This window comes from Rhinatrema bivittatum, chromosome 12 (assembly GCF_901001135.1).
Source record: "Rhinatrema bivittatum chromosome 12, aRhiBiv1.1, whole genome shotgun sequence".
In the NCBI taxonomy this organism is placed as follows: Eukaryota; Metazoa; Chordata; class Amphibia; order Gymnophiona; family Rhinatrematidae; genus Rhinatrema; species Rhinatrema bivittatum.
In genome coordinates, this window is record NC_042626.1 from 44,610,924 (window position 1) to 44,631,273 (window position 20,350).

The 20,350-nt window shown below is 42.2% G+C and overlaps 2 protein-coding genes and 1 long non-coding RNA gene across 7 annotated transcripts in view; 1 reads left to right on the plus strand and 2 right to left on the minus strand.

Moving 5' to 3' along the window:
* DCPS (decapping enzyme, scavenger) overlaps positions 1–3,158 on the minus strand; it is a 49,997-nt gene extending 46,839 nt beyond the window's left edge. Inside the window, exon 1 of one of the 2 annotated variants that reach the window (XM_029573223.1) lies at positions 2,985–3,158. In XM_029573223.1, coding sequence (XP_029429083.1) covers positions 2,985–3,137 — 153 coding nt within the window. In that variant the 5' untranslated portion in view covers positions 3,138–3,158. Of the gene's footprint in view, positions 1–1,388; positions 1,622–2,984 lie in introns of those variants that run through there. The other variant, XM_029573222.1, reaches the window with a different exon arrangement.
* The window catches only part of LOC115074090, a 60,342-nt gene continuing 41,581 nt past the window's right edge, over positions 1,590–20,350 (plus strand). Inside the window, exon 1 of the long non-coding RNA XR_003852183.1 lies at positions 1,590–1,701. This is a non-coding gene — a long non-coding RNA (uncharacterized LOC115074090). The remainder of the gene's footprint in view (positions 1,702–20,350) is intronic.
* Positions 8,981–19,044, minus strand: TIRAP (TIR domain containing adaptor protein). Of its 4 annotated transcripts, none has more exons than XM_029573225.1 (5): positions 18,185–19,044; positions 17,031–17,052; positions 14,596–14,647; positions 12,791–13,372; positions 8,981–10,333 (listed from the first exon to the last, which is right to left on the minus strand). In XM_029573225.1, exons 3-5 carry the CDS (start codon positions 14,600–14,602, stop codon positions 10,062–10,064), a joined length of 861 nt encoding a protein of 286 aa, XP_029429085.1. In that variant the 5' UTR covers positions 14,603–14,647; positions 17,031–17,052; positions 18,185–19,044; the 3' UTR covers positions 8,981–10,061. The 4 variants fall into 4 exon arrangements, with proteins under 4 accessions (XP_029429085.1, XP_029429088.1, XP_029429084.1 ...); XM_029573228.1 differs by lacking the exon at positions 17,031–17,052 and having other exon boundaries at positions 8,981–10,079; positions 10,194–10,333; positions 18,185–19,039; XM_029573224.1 differs by lacking the exon at positions 17,031–17,052 and having other exon boundaries at positions 18,185–19,040.

Below are 20,350 nucleotides of genomic sequence, written 5' to 3' on the forward strand. Positions count from 1 at the left end.
CTATCAGTTACACATTGGTTAGGGCGTGCATTTTGGGTGTGCTAATCTCCTTACTGTATCAGGTGCTAGTCTAGCATGTCCAAAACGCATGCTAGGCTGGGTGCACCTTATTGTATTGGCCCCAAAATATGCATTGCAAAATGGGATTATTGCTTAGCACCTTCACATGGAAATCTCTTGCAAATGAGGGCATTAAGCAGAACTCTCCCATGCAGAGCCCAACCCAGGCTTAGCACTGGAAATTTAACTCCGGTGCTGGCACTTAAAATCCCCCAAAAAAGAAAAAAAAAAAAATCTGGCTTACTGCCTCCACGTATCTGGGTAAGTATGGATTTATTTGGCTGAGTGGCGGCATCAGCTAACGGAATTCATCAGCCTGTCAGGGTTTGCAACGTGTGTCCATTACCCCTTACACTGTAATATGTTAAAAAAATAAAAATAAAAATGTGCAGGCTGGTCAGGTTAGGAAAATGTACGCTCAATTTTACAGGTTTCCATTTTCATAACCTATGGCTGTCAGCGGGCTCATAAAATTGAGCGTCCGTTTCCTGAACCTGCACAGAAAAGCAGTTTTTACTGTTTTTCTGTGCACTTTCCCAGTGCCGGCAGAAATTAAACACCTACCTTTGGGTAGGCGCTAATTTCTGAAAGTAAAATGTGCGGCTTGGCTGCACATTTTGCTTTCTGAATCGCGCAGGAATACCTAATAGGGCCATCAACATGCATTTGCATGCTGCGGGTGCCATTAGGTTCGGGAGGGGGGGAGGGGTGTTGGACGCGCTATTACCCCTTACTGAATAAAGGGTAAAGCTAGCGAGTCGAAAACGCACGTCCAATGGCGGGTTAATAGTGCGCTCCACTGGAGCGCACTGTACTGTATCGGCCTGAAAGAGGCGCTAGGGATGCGCTACTGTCTCTAGCACCTCTGTTTTAGCGCAGCCTCTCATTTAAATACAGGATTGCGCACCCAGGAGAAGGGGCTGGCTACGCATTGGGAGAGTGGGTGCTCAACATGGAGTGCCCGTTCTCCTGCGCTTCTTATTGTATCGGCCTGAACGTGTGTTGAAGTGCAGGCAGAAAGGTGTATTCAGCTGAATGCATCTTTCGGGATCAGCACCTTACCAACCACACAGAAGCCTTCCCCTCGTCTTCAGCAGCAGAGATATTTTCCTGCCTGCCTGCTTTCCCAGTCAGCGAAACCTACATCCCCTCTTCTAGTCCTGCTTGCCCCTTGCCTGCCCTCCACCCCATATATGGTACGCTTCCCGGGACTGGGACTACTAATTGTTTTTTGTAACCCTAACCCTCTCCTTCCTGCTCCAATCAATGGTACTTCGCACTTTCCCTCTCCCTTCGCCCCCTTTCTGTCCTCGCCTGGTCAGAGGTACCTTCCCGTGCAAGAAAAGGATTTTCTCCCGCGCCGACTCTCTCAGCACTTTCTGCACGCGGAACGCGGAGAAAGGAAAGGTAGGGAGGACCTCGGACACCGCTCCGGGGACGTCTCCCTTGCCCTGGGTCTGTGGCGGCGGCGGCTTGGGCTCTACAAAATCCCCATCCTGTGCCTCCTTTTCCCGCTTCCGTTTCTTGGATTCCGCCATGGTTACAGGCTACTACAACTGCACATGCGCCGCCGAGACAGTGCGCTAACCAGACGAGAGCCGCTAGAGCAGCACCACCTACCGGCTGGAGTCTCCACTACAGGTTAGTGCCTGAGGCAGGGAGCTGCTATAATATACGGTATGTTTGATGCATTGGCACTATTAGCATTATTCCAGCAGTAAAAGTGTCAGAACATGGGGAAAACATATACAGTCAACATAATTATGAAAACCCTTATTTAAACCAATTTGTGGCTACTCGTAATAGCACTACCGGCAAAATACTGTCTTCCTTGCCCTCTCCCTAATCCTAGGTCACCTTAATAATGTCTATTATGACTCAAAACATATATATTGATATTTATGGTGTTAGATTCTGTCTCTCTGTCTTGCCTGAATACTGAAATTTTTCATTTTTTTTAATAGCTGTTAATAACAAAAAATGTTTGCTAGTCTTTATTTAAAATTCTCTGTATTTTAAAGGAAGAAATTAAGGGGCTTTCACATATAGAGTTATTTATTCACATTTTAAATTTGTTTTCATTGTTTTAACTGTAGACTGTTACGATCTATGGAGTATGTGGTATAAAAGCAAAAATATAAATAAAAACCCTCCTCTCTCCCACCCATCCCTAGGATGGGAAATACTTCTTGCAATGAGTTAATTGAATAATATTATACCTAAGTAACACTCCATTAACTTGTACATTAGTCAAGATAATACTACACAAATCTCCACACTACACTCATTATCAGAATGTCTCTTATTCAGTGTAACAGTGGTGGTGCTAACATTCCAAATCATACCAGTTGGAGACTTAAGGGTTGTTCAATTTGCCTCCAGCTCTTTGAAATGAAAAAGAAACTGACACATCTGAAAGAGGAATGATGTAGGCTTTGAAAATCCTCCCCTACTTCTTAGCATCCAAAATACCACCCCCAACTCCCACAGAGGATTCAGAAACCCAGGAAAAAATGGATTACAGTGGGCTCCGGTAGAATATGACCAACAACCCAAAGAAACCCACTCTCCTCAACTGAACAGTATGCAGGATATCCACCCTTATTCCCATAGAGGAGACAAAAATCCATAGAAACATAGAAACCTGCCAGCAGAAAAAAAAAAAAAAAAGACTATATGACCCATCCAGTCTTCCCATCTAATTAATTTAGCAATATAATTCTTATCACTTACTTAGAATTCCCATGTATTATTTATTCTATGCATTCTTGAATTCAGATACTGTTTTGTCTCCACCACTTCCACACATCCACTATCCTCTCAGTAAAGAAATATGTCCTAAGATTTCTCGAGAGTCTACTCCCTTTCAACTTCATCACATTATTCCTCATTCTAGAGCCTTCTATCCATTGAAAAAGGCTTACCTCTTGCGCATGGAAACTTTTGAGATTATTATGGTTCTGGCTGTTGCACAGCCTCCCCTCCACCAGAGGACCCAGGTGAGCCCGGCTCCGAACTACCAGCACGTCCCTGGTCTCTGCCAGTCTGACAACCTCTGCGAACCAGAGGACCTCCATAAGCTCTCGCCCTTAGCTGGCCAAGCCCCTCTTCTCCTGCCTGCACCACACCCAGACTCCTGCCCTAATCTGCCTTTCCCATGGCTAAATGTTTCAGCATCGAGTTTCCTTGGGCTCCTTGGTCTAGGCACCTGTGTCTTGTGGCCTTTCTAGGCCATTCTCTGTATTTCCTTGTGGCCTCCGGGCCTTCTGACTCATGTTTCCTTGAACCTTGTTCCTTGGCCTTGAGCCTTCTGTTTCCTGGTTCCCTTGTCTGTCCTGTGGTCCCCGGCCTTCTGTCCTGTCAGGTCTACCTGAGACTCCCGCGTATGTTCTGTTTTCAAGCCTCCCTCTTTCCTAGCTTCCGGCCTAGCTCTGAGACTCCTAGATCTCTCCCTGTTTCTAGGACTCTCTCTGCATTGCCCTTTGGGGCTTTCTTTGCCTAAGCTGCCTTCAGGCATTCTATGTTCCATGTTCTGTGTGTAGTCCTTGTCCTGTCTTGTCCTAGTCGGTCTTGCCCCAGTCTCAGTTCCATGCTTACCTTCGCTCTGAGCCTGGGTTCAAGTTCCACGCTTACCTGAATCCAACTCCATGCTTACCTTCATTCTGTTCCTAAATTCCAGTCCACTCTAACCTGCACCCAGCTACGGTCTGTTCCAGTTGTTCCAGTCCACTCCTATCCACATTCTGTTCCTGTGTTCCAGTTTCACCCTTACCTGCATGCAGTTCCAATGTTTGAGCTCCATTCCAGCCTGCACCTCATTCCAGAGCACCATTCCAGCTTCACTCCATCCCTGAGCTCCAGAACAGTCTGCGCTTGTTCCTGTTCCAGCCTCACCGGACCACCCACGCTTAGCTCTAGCCTTGCCCTCCTGCGCCACTCCTGAAGGTTGTATTCACCACACCCTTGCTGCAGCCCAAACCCATAACAGGGATATTTGAATGTCTCTATCATATCTTCCCTATCTTGCCTTTCTTCTAGAGTACGGTGGGCTCTGGTAGAACAGGGACCTGTGACAAAGAGACATTCATTCTCCCTGATGATAACCTTTCATAATGCATTTTCTGCATTGAAAAATGAAGCTGCTCTTGCAACAGAAAATGAAGTAGTGTCTGAAAAGGAAGACGACACCCAATGCAACCAAAAGTCCTTTAACATTTTCAAACCTCATAAAAGAAAACTTTTTTCCTGGGAGACTCAGTCATTAGAGGAACTAATTTTGAGGAGGTCACAATAGTTAAATGCCTCCCAAGATCCTCAGCTGGTAGAAACACAAACCAAGTAGTCAATACAATTAAAGAAGAAAGTAAGGACTCTAATATCAATGTTATCATCCGGACGGGGACCGATAACCTTGCTAGAAACAGTATCCAAGCAGTACAGAAAGATTTCCAGTATCTAGGGAAGGAGATTTGACATATGGCAAAGAATATTGCCTTTTCTGAACTGTTATCTGTTCATTGTAAGGAAAAATGAAAGGATAAGCCAGATAGAAAAAATTTTGGTCGCTCTTCTCTGGACCATCTCTATCCTGACTTTATCCCATTTGAGATATGGGCACCAGTAGTGAACGCAGTACCCCAGATGAGGCGTCACCAGGGATGATAACTCTAGCCTGATAGATCTTTGGGAGCCACTCAAACAATGTGTTCTGTCCAGATTAATAACTGGCTCTCCTTCTGACCCTCCATCTCATAACAGATTTCATAACCATGAAAGTGGTATATAAATACAAATATAATATAATAATATTTCTGGTTAAATATCATCTGTATGCTTCCCCAATCTGTGCTATTTGCATGGTGGGGATAATATGATGATTTCTAAAGTCAACAAAGGACTGCATTTCATATGGAATAAACTGACCCAGTCCTGATTTTGTCCCCTTGCACACATGGAAATGTAGTCCTGCTTTTCTTAGGGAAATCAGAACTATATCTCCAAGCATGATTTGAAGCAAAACCAGGACTGGAGATGCCTATCCTAGGTGATATGGAAGCGATTTGGTTAGCCACAGCCAGACAGATGCCTACTGTATATGCTTCTTGATTGATCAGGACACTCCCACACTGTTTAATTAGGAAGAGTGCACAGTGTTTCATTATAGTTTATTTTTAAATACAAGTATAACACAAGGTAAACCAGAATAAAATAATACACAAATAAACACTACAAAAGCAGTATCTCTGAAAACCAGGAGCCCAGAAAAAACACAAACGTAATGGGTGTGGCCTAGAACAGAAATCATATGCTTTTATTGGCTGACACCCAAGACTGCATTAATTTCAGGAGCCCATTATTTCCTCATTAGGACCTTGATGGTAAAGAGAATGTTTGCTCTAGCCAACCCACTGAAAAATATAAATAGAACAGGTTGTTCAATTCTGAGGAATTGAACTGGTGGTCAGTCAAATTTGACTGGTGGTCAGTGCTCCTCCTGTTTCACTGAACCAAAGCTATTTAGGTTAACTATCTTTTTTTGAAACAGAACTCTTAAAAGGACCCTAAATTTCTTTAAAATGCACATATTTTAGCTTATATTAGTGTAGAGAATCATGTGGATTCCGACTAAGTGGACTGTTTCATTGCTAAAGGGGAAACAGATAGGGGTAGATTTTAAAAATTTGCGCGATCGCGTACTTTTGTTCGCGCACCAGGCGCGAACAAAAGTACGCTGGATTTTATAAGATACGCACGTAGCCGCGTGTATCTTATAAAATCCGGGGTCGGTGCGCGCAAGGGGGTGCACATTTGTGCAACCTGCGCGCGCCGAGCGCAGCGCGCGCTGCCTGTTCCCTCCGAGGCCGCTCCGATTTCGGAGCGGCCTCGGAGGGAACTTTCCTTCGCCCTCTCCCCACCCCCCCAGCCCTATCTAAACCCCCCCCTTACCTTTGTTGGCAGATTTACGCCAGCTAAAAGCAGACATAAATCTGCGCGCCATCACCCGACCCGGGGGCTGATCCGGAGGCCTCGACCACGCCCCCGGGCCCGCCCCCAAAACACCGCAGCACGCCCCCGAAATGCCGCATCATTTCGGGAACACCCCCGACATGCCCCCTCCCCGCCCCTTTTACGAAGCCCCGGGACTTACGCGCGTCCCGGGGCTCTGCGCACGCCAGCAGCCTATGCAAAATAGGCGTGCTGGCGCGCAGGGCATTTAAAATCCACCCCATAGAGTAGTACTAGTGTGGCTTTTAGTTTCCCACCTACATAAAACCTTTTCCATCATCTTAAGTTGAGTCTCCAAAGGGCAGCATGACCTTTTGCTGCTTCCATTTGGTTTATTTTTTTAGGGAAGGAAAAATAACCAAGGTGCATTTCCTTATTTTTGCCATGGTTGTTGGACACCTCTCTTTTGTGAGAAGGAAGTTTTTTCCCATTCTTCTTACCTCTTGTTTGACTAGTCCTTTACCTGAATATCCTAAGCCCCAGGGACTCAGTTCTTTAACATCAGAGAAAGTTGCGTCTCCCCCAGAGAGAAAAACCACAGGGACCCTCTGTGTCCCTCATGTGTCAGAAAATGTTATTAATTTGTGTTTTATTGATAATTACCCATGTTCAGTGTAGTCAGTAATCAATAGGCCATAAGAGAAATGTAAGCATTAATTCCCATATGCCTTTTCTCTTTTAAACCACAGCACTAGTAAAAAGCCTCTGCTGGATACATTCCAGCCCCCCCTTCTCAGACCATGAAAGGAACAGCTTTGAAGCTAAATCCTTATATCTCTCTGTCTGGTTGTAAAAGAGGCTCACTTTGAGAGAGAGAGAGAGAGAGAAATGGAAAAAGGGAAGGTTTTCACAACTTAGTCAATCATTTGATTAAACATTTGGTTCTCAGGAAGAGCTTTGAAAAAACTGAATCTTTATCTGTCTAGTTGAAAGTACCTGGAGTTTCCTGGATAGGAAGGAATACGTAATCTCTTATCTCTGAACTATTAGAAGAAAGAAAAAAACAGTAAGTGTTTTTTGCCTGGCACTGCCTCCATGAAAAGAAAACAGGCAGCATTTTAATCAGGCAGGAAACTTCTATATTTTTATTTTTCATATGCTGATATTAATTAAATTGTTTGAACCTTTTCAATGTTTCAAACCATTTTCTTCAAAGGCTAATTATTGAAGTATTGACAAAAATAATACAGTTGCCCAAGATTATGGGATTTTGGGGTTATAAAAATGGGAAGCAGACAAAGGAAGGAACTACGACTTTGGCTTTTTCCTGACACGTGAAAAGCTGAGAGAGACAAAGAGCAGGAACGCTTCAGAGATCTGGTAAAAAATTATTTTTATTTCCAGCATATGAGAACTCAATTTTTAAATTGCTATTGTTTATAAATTGGCATATGTATTAGAAATGCATTAGTTAAATAAAATAATGTCCTTCGTCGATATCTATTTAATCTCTATATTATCTGTTACCACATTAATGGTTTTCACATTAATTGTAGTGTACAGTTTGATTAAAATAAGGTTTGAACATAGAAATGTTTCATAGAATCATTTAGAGATTTTAAGATTAATATGTTTCTTTATCTGGAATAAAGAAAATATTTTTACTACATATTATCTGGTTTTATTCTAGCGCATGCTGTACTACATTAATCATTGGTTAATAAAATTCTGAAGTGAAAAGAAACCACATCTCTAAAATCAAATAATAAACTGCTGTCTGTAAGGCAAGAAGGGTAGAAAAAAGGATAAGAAAGGGTTTTTCATCTAAGCAGGATCCCCTGGTAAAAACTTTTTATTCTGCTAGTGGTAAACCCCAAAACAAACTTTTTTCCACACATGGAGGAATGAATCTACATTCACTCCCAGGGAGAAGGGAAAGGGAAGTGAGAAGACAACCAGTAGTATCCTTCAGCTGTGTCCACAACCATCTCAATGAGATCATGGAGGGAGGAGAGAGTAAAAGGTACCATCCAGGTAGGAATCAAAAGGAAGGAGAACATGCAGTCACTGCAGGAAAGGTACAACAAATGGGACTTGAAATTAATACAACTAAATTAGACTAACATCCTATGGTCCCATCTATCGGGAGGAAGCTTAAAAGCTACCCCAGTGTTGGAAAGGATAAGAAAAATTACATAACTGAAATATGCCTTAACTACAAGATAAACTGATTGGAAGACTAAGGTCACAAATTTATTGGAGATCTAAAACTGTAACAAGGATTCTGTAAATATCAAGAGCTGTAAGCCAGCTTTTGAATCCTTACTTAGTAAAAGTTAAATTGGAAAGCCCATCAGTTTCAAACGTGATTATTAATGCTATGTGCAATTGACTTTAATGCTTGATAACAACTCACACACCACACATGGCCTAAAAGAGTTATCTTTTCCCCATCAGGGAACTTAGGACACTCATAGGGGATTCACACCAGTACAGAAGTAAAATGTATTTGAAGGGTCCTGCGATGGGAAACTAGCCCAGGGTTACATTAGTACTAAACCCCTCTGGAAAGCACATTAATGCTTTCATACCGGTAGTTGCCTTGTCTGTCTGACTTTATTGCTTAAACAATGATTTTTTTTTAACTTTATTTTAATTAAACTTTCCACAATGAGGTCTATTATACCAATAAAACTATTATCAGTCATCTGCTTTGTTATTGCCTCCTAGAGGTTGAGGGCCAGTAGTAAAGCCAAGGATGCTCAACTCCTCCCACTAAGGATTCAACTGGCAGAAAATGCTATCCCTTACATGTTATACCATGAAACTTTCATCCCATACTATAGACACCTATAGCCACTCAATTTATTATTAAGTGAGAAAACTTTGTCTAAGATTTAGACAAATATGTTTTCAGTAACTTGCTCAAGTCACAGAGAAAGGCACTGGTAGAGCCAAATGAAAACTAACGCACAAAGCAATCAAGTGACTCACTCAGGGTTTCAGAGGGGCAGTGGCAAAGCAGAGTCTTGAATACATGTCCCAATACTGTGCTTGAAGTTCAGCCCAATGTTCTAACCATCAGACCCTTCCTTCAAACAATCTTAAAAACATTCTTCTGTTTTGTTAATTTAACTATTCAATCTATTGGCGACAGATTTACCAGTATTAAATATTCTATCCAAGGAGATTACTATTTAAAAGTAAGCTGTACCCTCTATGTATAATGTAACATTTCAATACTAATTACAGTATCTATCAGTACAGAAATTCACTGCCATTGTTTGATTTTCCTTAAACTGCACCCTTACAAAAGCAACCATGTTTATAACAGTTACAGATAATTAGACTTGCCGCCTCAAACAAATCAAACCAAAGACAGCAATACAGTTCTAGTTTTGCCTCAATGCATGTACAGAAATGTAGTCCTACTTTTCTTAAGGAAACCAAAACTACAGCTTCATACATGCTCCAGGGCAAAACCAGGACAATCAGAATCTTTGAATTTTTCTTGGGTGAAGTGGCAACTCCCTCACATAAAATGGAATTGGATTGGTTCACGCAATAGACATGATGTTATACCCTTCATGGACCAACAAGATCCAGTGAGTGGTGAAGCCACTGCCAATGAAACTACATAGTGGGCCGAGAGGCAGGTGGAAGAAGAGGACGAGCCAACTGGATTAATTTAATAAAAGCCAGTTCATTAGGCCTGAAAATGCTTAGTGCTTATTAGGATTAATTTATCTAAGTCTGCGCCCACTACTTGAGCGAGTGTCACCATGCCTCTGCGTGTCACTCCTGCAAGGGATCTCGTGCTCAGATGATTGTCGCACTCATTATTGCTGATTGAGCAAGGGTCACTGCTGCAGGAATTTTCACTGCACGGGTGACAGTCACTTTCACTCTTGCTGCTTAGGAGACAGTCACTGCTGCTTGGGTGTATGGTACTAGTGCAGGTATTCTCAGGGCAGGTGATTGTCATTCCTTCTCTCACTGCTCGGGTGATTGTCCCAGATGTGTATATGTCACTACTGTTGGTTCTCAGGTGACTGTCACTGATGTGTGAGCATGTCAGTGCTGTGAGTGCTTTCAGTACTTGGGTGACTGTCACTGATGTCTGTGTGTATGTCAGTGCTGTGAGTGCTTTCAGTACTTGGGTGACTGTCACTGATGTCTGTGTGTATGTCACTGCTGTGAGTGCTTTCAGTACTTGGGCGACTGTCACTATTGCAGGGCCTCTTGGTGCTTGGGTAATTGTCACTCTCCTTGCTGCTCAGGGCACTGCTAGTTATGTATATTTCGCTACTACACAAGTCCTGCAGATCTGGAAAAGAGAATATAAATAAATAAAATTAAACAGAATCAATAAGTGATCAAACAAAAATGTTTATGTTGAAAAGCACTTGCACACTGAATCCTAAAAAAATACCCCATTCAGGATCCTCTTGGACTCCCTGACATGTCCTGAAAAATCTGGTGTGATGAAGACAGCAATGGGGGGCACATTTGGACATACAGGGATCCACATGCTTAGACACACATTGCTGCTCTTATAAGCCTTTTTTCTTCCTTTGAAAAGTAGGCCAACAAAGAAACTGCAGAAGTTGAGTGGGCTTGGAGCAGGAGACCCCTGCCCACCTCACACATGTATAGTACAACACTCAGCCGATGAAACGTTACATTTGGTGGGAGTAGTACCCAGTCGGAAAACACTGAATTTAGAAGAATCACATCAGTTCTATTGTCAGGAGATCCTTTGGTAAGCTGCATTTACTTAGGCGGTTGAAATTTCTTCTTGATCTGCAAGATTTTCTGGCAGGCCTCGATTACTGTAACGTACACATCACCAGGGAATGTGCTTTTTCGGTTGCTGGCCCAGCTCTGTGGAATTCCCTGTCCATTCAGCTACGATTATGTGAGTCCTTAAACCTTCAGAGACCTTTCAAAAGCTTTTCTTTTTAAAGTCATCATATTGCTGATTGTATTTAATGTCTACTTTATTTTGTTTTAATTTTAATGCAGTTATGTTTTTGTTTTTATTTTATCTTTGTGAATGTTCCCTATTGTATATCGCTTAGACCTACTGCAGTGTTAAGCGATTAAGAAATTTTAATAACGCATTGTTTGTTGGGCGGCCTGCTAATTCTCTTCATTCGATTCAAACTGTCACTGTTGGTTTGTTAACCAGTACAAGGATGCGAGATCGTATTATTCCAGTCCTGCATCCTTGCACTGGTTACCAATTCAATGGAAAGTCCAATTTAAAGTACTTTGCTACATAAATAATTACAAGTCCATACCATGGCTCAATGCAGTGCTTGGAAATTCCAATTCCTAAGACAGCACAACTTGAACCAACAAGAGAAAGATCATTCTCTATAGCAGGACCAAGTTTATGGAACTCTCCTTCTGAGCAACTTCGGTCACCGACTTCATTGACATCATTTAAAAAGGCCTATTTATTTTCTCACGCCTTGGGTGAGTTAGGCTCCTGATGAAAATGTATTTCCATAGAGCATATTTATTCCCAGAGTGACTTTGTTTTTTTTTTTATTTGTACCTTATGTATTTATATGAAATTTTATGCTTGTTTTTGGTTTGGCTGTCTTCACTTGCTATTATGTATGTTGACATTGTAATCCGCTTTGAAGACTTTGGAGGTAATTTTCAAAGGAGTTACGTGCATAAATGTAAGATACTGTATTTTCAGAAGCCCATTTACTTGAAAGGGCATCTAATGACTAAAAACTATCGACAATTCAATGGCATACATTGTAGCAATTTTCAAAAGCCCACTTACATGGGTAAAGTGCATTTATGTTTTTGAAAATAAAATAAAGAGACGTTTGATATTAGCAGCTTTTTTTCTGAATTTGAAAATATAAGGGCAAACTAACGTTAATGAGTTGGCTCACTGCAGGGTTTGTAGAGCAATACTGAAACATAACTACGGCCACCTCAATGGTGGAACAGTCCTGCTTTTTGTTTGCTTCCTGCACATTCCATTTTGAGAACCATGGTTTCTCCCAGTTGCAGTTTGAAAAGTAATGAAAAAGCAGAGAATGTGATCTGTCTAAAGTCACACACAGAGTCAGCGGCATAGCCTGCATTAGAAATGAGGCCCAGGGAAGTAAAGTGACCCAACCAGGATCTGACAGTCAACAGTAGAAATGGAATTGGGCCCTAGTTATAATTGATAGCTTCATTTTCTAACTCTTGTTGGAGATTTAGAAAAATAAAGGGAATAGATCAAATACTGGCAGGATTCCATGTGCAGCTAATGTACAAAATCTCATATACAATAGCTTGAATAAACAGAACAATGTTTTCCTGCTGTATGCTGCAAGCCAATATTACATAAACAACAAGACACGTAAACACATATCTGCCTGCCTCAGGAGCCTTATGCAATATAATGCTAGAGATTGAGAAGTGCCAGTAATCTGTCTCAAGGAATATCCTAGAATGCCTTATTGCTGCACAGCTACGAGAGCCGTGCACAGAGAGTAACTGCAGCACTGACTATGAAACCTGCAAACTTAGGAGGTAATTTTCAAAGGACTTATGCGTGTACAAGTAGCATATAATCATAGCAATTTTCAAAAGCCCATTTATGTGCATAAAACCTTTTCACAATTCAGCCCTGTGCAGTGAATTTTCAAAAAAGGAGTTATGCACGTAGAAGCAGTTTTCAAAAGCCCACTTTTACGTGCGTAAATCCTCAGTTTTATTTTTCTGCCTTCTGTCCAGTCTCAACCCATGATTTCACTGACCAACTTACAGAGAAGGACAGCCCTCTTGATCTGCTGGAAGTCACTTTCTTTTTCCAGTGTCACTCTGATATAATACATGAACCGCAGCTCGTCTGGATAGCATGCCCGATCCAGGTCTTTCACCACGGGGATGGTTCGCCCATTGGTGAGTGGTGCCTCCGCCAATGCCTGGTGCATCTGGTATTTGCACCAGGGGTCCTGGAGGAAGTTCTGGGTAATCAGCATCACCCAGCAGTGGCTGTTCCTCACTGCATAACACAGCTCTGTAGAAATGGCGCCCCCCAGTGCTGCATCACGCAACTGCAGGAAGCAACGGAACTTCTCCGGCTGTTGTTCTAGGTAGGAAACCAGATGCATCACATATTCAGTGTCTTGCTGGCTGTGGCAGATGCACACATCATACTGCTTAGTCCACCTAGCATGGCCAGAACAACCATTTCTCTTCATCATGGCTGGCTGAGTGGCGAGAGAATGTGGCATGCTGTCTTTTGAGGTAGCTGATGCTGAACAGACACTACGGCTCTGGACTGGGTGACTTGCCATAGGAGTGGGTTTTTTCTTGAGCGTCTCTTTCAGCTGTCGAAACCAACCTGAGGCACATTGAAAAATCATGGAAAACCGCTATCATTATTACTGTTAGTATTTCAGCCAACTAAAGTGTGCAGATGGCAATACAACAACATAGTAGATGATAGCAGATAAAGGCCAATTGGCTCATCCAGTCTACCCAGTTTTCCTGATCTATGCTGCTAAGGATATATCCCAATTGCTAGCCATTGAAGCTTGCATGCTTGTAGGATATTGCTTCTTATTCATAACAGGGTTTTTTTGTCATCTTTGGTTCTCTACAATCCTGGACAGATGAGCACACAAATGTCCAACACCCTGTGCCCTCTCCCTATATTTTACCACTAAGCTTTGTAATAAATCTAAACAGCTACCAAAACTAGTAAGGTTGCTGGGTGAAAATGGGGTCACCTAGATCTTTGCGGCCTTGCGGACTGTATAGAATCTGCTCCATTTTTTTTTTTTGTGTGGGTATTTGTTGTTTGGGGTTATCCTTAGCTTCTTACGCCTTATCACAGAAAGCCTCTGATGGTCAGTCAGGGTGCAGGAATTGCTCTGGCCATTTTACAATACTACAGTATGGCCACAAAGTTCAGAAACTGGCTCAGCATTCTAGTCACAATACATAAGAAGAGATGCATGCAATAGAAAAAGGGGCCAAGATGGAAAGGACGTTTTAGAGTAAAGGGTCAATAGGAGGCCTAAGGGAGCAGACTGAAGAGTAACATAAAGGAGCAGGTCTTCAAATAAAAGGAGGATAGGACATGGATGCCTGGCGCAGCCTCCCAATTTAAGAAGTGGGGGAAACCAGTAATAGAATTCCAGAAGGCCTGGGACGAGCACAGAGAGGTAAAGCTGGAGATCACCACGGTAATTAGGGTCTGGTGGCCTTTATCTACCATCATCATCATCATCTATGGTTCTATTTCAGTTTTGCCCTGTAAGCTTTCAAAATTAAATAAAATAAGCATCAACTTCAAATGGGTGAAAGAGAAAATGGGGGCAGATAAAGACCATCTAGTCTCCCCATTTTTCATCTGTTTTGCAAGTGGCACAGAGCCCACATGATTTCAAGTTTCACTTTTGCATTTTTGCAATAAGGGGTCCTTTGCGTTTAGGCTTTCATGAATTCTCTCACTGTTTTGGCCTCTGCCACCTGCATATGAATTACTCTTTATGGACAGATTGAGTAAAAGCACTATATAGAAAGTATCTTACTACATTATAATTGTTGTTACAGACTCACCAGACATGGTAGACTATGGACCCCATTCATAAAGCAGATCTCTGAACCTCTTCTGTAAATAAAGGACAGCAAATTGAGCATTATTAACATCTCACCATGCAGCTTCAAAGTTAAGGGGACAGCCATAACGTATATGCAGATCACGGTCCTATTTTCCTTGCAATATGCAGAAGGAGTAGGTCTTGTGGTTCGAGCAATGGGCTGCAAATCCCACTACTCATCGCATAACTTCGGGCTAATCACTTTGCTTCAACGGCAGGGGGTAGCAGGAAATTGGACTCAAACTGTAACCAACAAGGTCCCTGACTTTAGCATTCTGTGAAACTGATAAGTATGGGAGCTCGCTGGGCAGACTGGATGGGCCGATTGGTCTTTTTCTGCAGTCATTTCTATGTTTGATTACTCTGATTCAGTGGATTACTGGCTTTATTTCTCCAGTTTGATTTTTTGTTAGTCAACAGTTATCCTTCCCTAGAGGATGTAACATCTCATTATGTCTGCAAAGAGGAGAACTGCACTACATTTACACTTGGCAATCTATAGCCCCGGCAGGACTCACACTACTATCGAATGGGAAGCCTTTTTATGATTATTGGACGTGTGTCCTGTGAAACATTCTTTTCACGCAAGTGCACATCAGAAGACATCATCCATCTGTTGTCATTGGTTAGCAGCAGGTAGAGACTTAAAGCCCCTCCTCTGTGCTTTCGTCATATAAGCATCATTTTTGCTTTGTTTCAATTGTATCATGGAGGAGGAATATTGAAATAGGTCATGTGGTTATAACGTTGTGGTTAGATCTTATCTCAAATGTTTTTTGTGAGCTAATTACCAGGGTTCCAATCTTAATCTCATTTTAAAAAATTATTAATTTTTCTTATAGTTTATCTATGAATTCATATGTAAGAAGAACAAAATACCCAACGGAGCATTTTTATCTCCGTTTAACAAAGGCATCAATTCACATAAAGTGGTGGTAATGAGGCTTTGTACATGTCTATTAGTAAATATTGAACATAAAAGGATTGTTTTTCCATATACATGTTTTTGATTTTTTTTTTTTTTTTTTAATAAAGATTTGTACACAAGGCTTCTTTGTGAGCCATGCGTTTTTTTAACCCCTGGAAAGCCAGCAACTGACTGATCTAATTGAAGGAAAAATAATTGCACTAACAATTAACAAGCTCTGTGATTTTGACACCTCCAAGAGAATTACAAGGTCTGATCCCTTTGTGGACTTTTTTCTAGCTCCTTTTGATCTTTATTGAATAACAAGTATTCACGTGTATTTTTAATCTGTGTAATATTGGCTTTTCTATTGATTTGTTTAAATATTTAAATTTCATAATAAAAATAGTTTTTAGCATTTTAGCAGTGACATTAGTGCTTTATATATATACATACATACACACATTCATATATATAATATAATAACTAGGGACCTTCAATTTTTAAATTTTCCTTAGGAATTTCAATGTTACAACAACAAAAACTTTCATTTCATTTTTCCACTGATTATTTTTTTTGTTATAGCATGGAAATTCCCATGAAAAATAAAATAAAAACTTGAAACGAAAGTCCTTATAATAATCCAACTTGGGTGGGGGTGGGGGGGCAAACCAATTTTATGAATGGAAGGGACTGGTGAATAAAACGGAAAATGTCATAATGCCTCTGTATTGCTCCATGGTGAGGCCGCACCTTGAATACTGTGTACAGTTCTGGTCGCCGCATCTCAAAAAAGATATAGTTGCGATGGAGACGGTACAGAGAAGGGCAACCAAAATGATAAAGGGGATGGAACAGCTCCCCTATGAGGAAAGGCTGAAGAGGTTAGGGCTCTTCAGCTTGGAGAAGAGACAGCTGAGGGGGGATATGATAGAGGTCTTTAAAATCACGAGAAGTCTTGAATGAGTAGATGTGAATCGGTTATTTACACTTTCAGATAGTAGAAAGACTAGGGGGCACTCCATGAAGTTAGCATGGGGCACATTTAAAACTAATCGGAGAAAGTTCTTTTTTACTCAATGCACAATTAAACTCTGGAATTTGTTGCCAGAGGATGTGGTTAGTGCAGTTAGTGTAGCTGTGTTTAAAAAAGGATTGGATAAGTTCTTGGAGGAGAAGTCCATTACCTGCTATTAAGTTCACCTAGACTAGAATAGCCACTGCTATTACTAGCAACAGTAACATGGAATAGACTTAGTTTTTGGGTACTTGTCAGGTTCTTATGGCCTGGATTGGCCACTGTTGGAAACAGGATGCTGGGCTTGATGGACCCTTGGTCTGACCCAGTATGGCATTTTCTTATGTTTCTTATGAAGGGGGCCACGGCTCAAAAACTTTGCTCAACCCTGTTTCTATCATATCCTCACCCCTACCCTTGCGAAAGATCCTCCCGCCAGTAGGGGGAGTCAGAGAGCAGCACATCTTACCTGCTGCTTCTTCTGCCAGAACCTGGAAGGGATAGAAACATGACTTATGACTTGCTGAAGGAGAGGGATGTGGATGAGGGAGGAAAAATAATTGTAGTAGGAGCGGGGGGGAGAAAAGGTGATTTTGCCAGAGGATGAGCAGAGAGAAGGGAATGGAAGGTGATTTTGCTGGGGTGGGGGGGCAGAGGGAGAAGAAGCGAAGATTGTGTCAGGGGGTCTTCTAGGCAAGGGAAGATGACTATGCGAGTGTGTGTCCAGAAATCAGGAGTGGCATCCCACACAGTGCAAAGTTAGGGGAGAGGGTGAGAGTGGATAGGCAGGGTAGCAGCAGAAAATTTGCTGCCTTAGGTATAGGCCTAGTGTGCCTATGCCTAAATCCATGCCTGACTTAAATCCCACTACCCCTAAGTTGTGTCCCAAAGTAAACAACTTCTGCCAAAAAAGACCTAAATTAATACAAAATGGATATTAAACGAATGATATAGACCCTTATGTCATGGAGGCTCCCTCACTATGAAACTTTTTGTTTGTGGGATATTAAGACAAAAAAGACTAAATTGTCCCATCTAATCTGCCCTGTTAGGACTCTTCAAAATTAAACTCATCAAAAGGGTTCAGAAAATTTCCCAATCAGGAAATTTACTGTTATCAGGATTTCTGTTGCAAATGGACTAAGGCTGCCACTTTGTAAACTCGAAGAATATTTCATTTAGAAGCCTAATAATCTACTGGTGTTTTATCTATGTAATAAAGCTGGACATCAAAGGGCACATGTTCCATAAATAGGGTCTGTGTTGGCAAAGTTGCAGTTTGCGCTATATACCTAAAAATGAAAATAAAATCAAAACCTCACGACAAATAGCTTACGGGAAAAGATATGCTATGTACGCCAGATGTAAGAATAAGCTGCAAGTCCCCATCCTCTCCATTCTTTTACAGATATGTGCAACCTTTCACTTTTAGGACAGGATGGGAATAGGTGGTGGGGGAGGGCAAGTATCTGCGACTTGCTGATGGCGGATTCGGGTTGTCCCAGGTCAAGAGAGGGAGAGCCCATGGAGAAAACAATAAAAGCCATGAAGGGCTGCAGCGGGAGCGGGGCTGAGACCCCTCGCCCGTTCGAAAGTGCACGAAAAAGTTGTTCTCTAGCTTACCGAAGCAGGTGAAGGAGCTGTCTGCGCACACTCGGCCGTCGTCTTCCTGTCATTGCCGCCCCTCCTTCTTCGCTTTAGTCCCGCCTCTCTTCCGTCTTCGTTTTTAGCGTCCCCTTCTCTCTCCCGTCTTTGCTTTTACCCTTCCCTGTACTTCTCATCTTTCCCCTTTTCTGTCTCCACTCTTCTTCTCACCTCCTCCCCCGCCTTCTCACTTCCTTTCCTGCTTTCTTCTCACCACTTCCCTTTTCTCCTTCCTGCCTTTCTCTATCCACTCCCTTCGTCTTTGCGGAAGCTGCCGGCTGAACCCTAAAGGGAGAGGGTGTCAGGAAATATTAAGTCAGAAAAGACAAAGAAAGTTCTGCAGTCAGATGCACAAACTATTTTTAAACAACTTTCCCGAAAGGGAACTTCCGGTGGTCAGCCACTCTCCTAGCACTGTCTGCTGCCAAATATCTTACAGAACTAGACCCACCATCAAACAGAACAAACTTTCAATCACAGTCTCTCTAGCTTTCTTATATATTTTTCCCTTGCCAGGAGAAATAAGGACATAAGTCTTTGAAGTTCATCCTGATTAACCACCTTTGTAACTGCATCCAAGGAAATCCAGTTGCTGCTGTACTGATGTATTACCAGATTTAGTTGCAGGATGAGTGGTCCTAATAATCGGTTTAAAATAACCTGATGAGGTTTTCAGAAGATCCGGTATTGTGGATATTATTTTGATGTACCTCAAACACTTGCTTTATTATCAGGGTATGAATGTGAAATTGATCAAAAAGGCAATTTTTGTTTCGGCTTTTCGAAATCGAATGTCTGCAGTCCTCCAAAAAATCTGAATTCAGCTAATTTGGTTTCATTCCATTAAGGTCTATGAGGGAAGCAAGCAATACACTTTTTTTTTTTTTTTTTTTTACTTCAAGCTAGATAGAGAAGAGTTGGTTGGGACTGGGATAAGGAAGGAGCAGATCCAATTATGTTTCAGCACTTTTTTTTTTTTTTAATAGGGCAGTGATTCTTAATCAGTGTATCACACCACACCACTGTCGCAAAGCACCAGCTGATGGCTCGCCACCTCTGCAGCAAGAATACTGTGCACCCCCTCTCCTGCTGGTGGGGCTGCACTTCTCTCCCCTGCCTCTGCTCCAGCGGAATGCAGAGATCTCCTCCACCTGGGCTTTCAAGCATTTTCAAGCCCAGGTGGAACGCTAGCAGCAGAGACATTGCAGCACTAAGCAGCTGCCTAGACAGAACACGGAGGGGAGGAGGGCCGCCCACACAGTATGACTTCTCCTTATCGGCCTATCCCAGAAGAGGGCGTGAGATGTACCCACCTGGGAACAAGAGACTCTGCAACTGTCATAAGAAAGCAAATTGATCAAGGAGCAGGAGTACTATAAACAAAATTTGAAGAGGCACACTGTCAGGCCCTGCAGCCCCAAGAAACAAAATGAATCCCGTTGGCCACAGGGCCTGAAGTACAGGCTGAATCTGCTGCTGCCACTTGTGCTTCCGGGAGGAAAGAAACAGTGTGTATGTGTACCTATGTGAGATTGAGCATGTGAGAGTGAGAGACACCCTGTGGGTGTGTGCCTATGTGAGACCGAGCATGTGCGTGAATGACACTGTGTGTGGCTTTGTGGGACTGAGCATGTGAGAGTGAAAGCCAGCCTGTGTGAGACTGAATGGGATGGGGGGGCTACCTAGCAGTCAGGTTCATTACAATCTCTTAGGGCTGGGGGAAGTCAACTCCAGTCCTTAAGAGTCACAAACAGGCCTGGTTTTCAGGATATCCAAAATGAATATGCATGATATATTTGCATACAGTGGAGGCAGTACATGCAAATATATCTCATGCATATTCATCATGGATATCCTAAAACCCGACCTGTGTGAGACTCTTAAGTAAAGAAGTTGGCCACCTGTGTATTAGGGGAGTGGGTCTTAAGATTGTTAAGGATCATTACCCCTTACTATTAATTTATGAGGTTTGAAAGATTTCAAACAGCTAAGATTTTGTCTGAATTGGATTGAAAGGGAGTTTACAGCTTCATCTGGATTAGAAAAGAGGATAAGTGGAAAAACACTTTATTATTAATGACATATTTTGGGACCTCCTCTCACAGCTCTTCTTTACCTTGATGACAGCCTGTTTTTTTTCTCCAG